This window comes from Babjeviella inositovora (genome assembly GCF_001661335.1).
Source record: "Babjeviella inositovora NRRL Y-12698 unplaced genomic scaffold BABINscaffold_17, whole genome shotgun sequence".
NCBI lineage: Eukaryota > Fungi > Ascomycota > Pichiomycetes > Serinales > Babjeviella > Babjeviella inositovora.
In genome coordinates, this window is record NW_017566854.1 from 292,901 (window position 1) to 294,959 (window position 2,059).

At 44.0% G+C, this 2,059-nt stretch overlaps 2 protein-coding genes across 2 annotated transcripts; both read left to right on the forward strand.

The window, feature by feature from the left end:
* The first annotated feature begins 113 nt into the window (after nucleotides 1–113).
* Nucleotides 114–663, forward strand: BABINDRAFT_163759 (uncharacterized protein). Its single transcript, XM_019130081.1, has one exon. It carries the CDS (start codon nucleotides 290–292, stop codon nucleotides 524–526), a length of 237 nt encoding a protein of 78 aa, XP_018982591.1. The 5' UTR covers nucleotides 114–289; the 3' UTR covers nucleotides 527–663.
* Nucleotides 664–922: 259 nt separating this feature from the next.
* On the forward strand, nucleotides 923–2,059 carry BABINDRAFT_163760 (uncharacterized protein). The gene has a single exon (XM_019130082.1). It carries the CDS (start codon nucleotides 1,322–1,324, stop codon nucleotides 1,571–1,573), a length of 252 nt encoding a protein of 83 aa, XP_018982592.1. The 5' UTR covers nucleotides 923–1,321; the 3' UTR covers nucleotides 1,574–2,059.

The window sequence follows — 2,059 nt, forward strand, 5'->3', positions numbered from 1 at the left end:
GGTGTCCTGTATCAAGTATTGGTGTCCTGTATCAAGTATTAATGCCCAGCAACGATACCACTCGGCCCTCATACAATCGGCAATGCCCTAGACCCATTTATAACTTAGAGCTACGCATGTCATTAGAAGAACATGTGCCATAACATGAGAATAGCTTAACAGAAGTACTCCACATTATTCAATAAAACAGGAGTACCCCAATTCAGAAAATGAAAGAGGCTCGAGGCAACGGGGCCATTGGAAAGATTGAACGAGCTGAAGGTCTGTCATATAACAGAGATGAACCGTCATGCGTATTCCAGGTCTCCACGAATCTATGAGCCAGGTTATTGCGGGGCGGTCAGGACGCAGACCGAGAACGCAAGTGACGTTGCAGGTTGAAAAGTCAAGTAGAGCGTCTCACGGAACTAATGGAGATGTTAGATCGGGTGATGGAATTCTCGATTCGGCCAATTTGCCACCCTGCGGATTTATACACAGGTCGGTCATAGTTATGCAACGTCTATTCAGTTTTCACTCTTGGTGACTTCCAAGGACTATAACTCGAGCAATTCAGGGTTTACATCACCTAACCTATATACACCCAAGCCTTTCTACGTTATAATCTCAATTACTGAGGTATTTACTGGGTGTATAAGGCCAATTATTATTGTAATATATGACGCACTGAATTCTCTAGAAACCAAAGTTCATGGGGGGCTAAAGCATGGAAGCCTCGCCGAAGGTATATTCAGTGCCGGAATATCGTCCTTTGCGTTCAACACGAGGCAAGAGCCCAGACGCCTGCATATATGCATCTGCGCCTGGTGATCGAGACTGCAGGCATTGATGGTGTGCGGCTATAGATCAAGTGAAGCTTTCAGCTCTAACCCTCCATGTAGTTTGAAATCGCGGAAAAATAAGTATATTTAAATGGTTGATATACAAATCTGAGCCAGGTATTTTCTCAGCCTAAACTTGTGAATGGCTTACGAGAAACATGGTGGGAAGACTTGGGGGAAAACTCAGGGGAAAACTCAGGGGAAAACTCAGGGGAAAACTTAAGGGAAAACTCGAGGAAAACTCATGGGACTTGCACAGTGGTACAGGAATGGTGAGCACTGAAAAATATTAGTTAAATATAGATTCAGACTTAGTGCTAGTACTGACATGGCCCAAAGCTCCGGCTGGAACCGCGAAAATATTCCTAATTATGTACGTGGAGGCCTGTACCGGAGTTAACTCGGACACCAGGGTCAATGGATACCACAAGCAAAGAGCTGGGTACGGTATAGGAGATGCAATGGTACACTACACGTATTTTGAAAGGTGAAATTGGCCCATGACTTTCCAGAGTTATAAGCCAAAGAGAACCAGAAACAAGGAGGTCCGAAAGAAAGCTCGAAAGAAGGCTCGAAAGACGGCTCAAAAGAAGGCTCGAAAGAAGGCTCGAAAGAAGGCTCGAAAGAAGACTCGAAAGAAGACTCGAAAGAAGGCTCGAAAGAAGACTCGAAAGAAGGCTCGAAAGAAAGAAGCGTATGGATTATTGGCCATTGAAATACCTATGAGGTGCAAGTGGACGCTCAGACAGTAATATTGTTAGTATTACTATATAGTTGCAGCTACATCTATTTCTTTTCCCTGGCGCACAGGTGCAGATATATTTCCATTAGAGTACAGGATTCAGAGTTGAGATGAAGGATCCGGTTTATGGAATAAGGCTATGCTATGTTTTGGAGGTAGTTTCAGGCGGAAAAACTTCAGAAGCTGTTGCCTAGGATTATTGGATCCAACTCGCTTTGTTAGGCTACCTCAGTCATGATGGAGAAAGTTGGTGCTCGGAACAGATTAGCATATAGGTGCTTGAGTTAGCTAACTCCCGTTATGCAATTTGGTGAGGTTTACTTGCATTCTCCAAAGCTTCCATGCATAAGCGCTTTCTATCGGGAGTTCTAGCTCGGTAACATTGACAGGGTGTGATTGATGGTGACCTGTAGAAGGTGGGAATAACAATAAATGGACAGTCCAGATAATAAGAGGTGATTTACTTAAAGGTGATTCACTTAGGTGACTGGCTTAG

Bases quoted from the DNA above. Each gene is read 5' to 3' on its own strand.
- BABINDRAFT_163759 (XM_019130081.1), top strand. From the start codon at position 290: ATGCGTATTCCAGGTCTCCACGAATCTATGAGCCAGGTTATTGCGGGG.
- BABINDRAFT_163760 (XM_019130082.1), top strand. From the start codon at position 1,322: ATGACTTTCCAGAGTTATAAGCCAAAGAGAACCAGAAACAAGGAGGTC.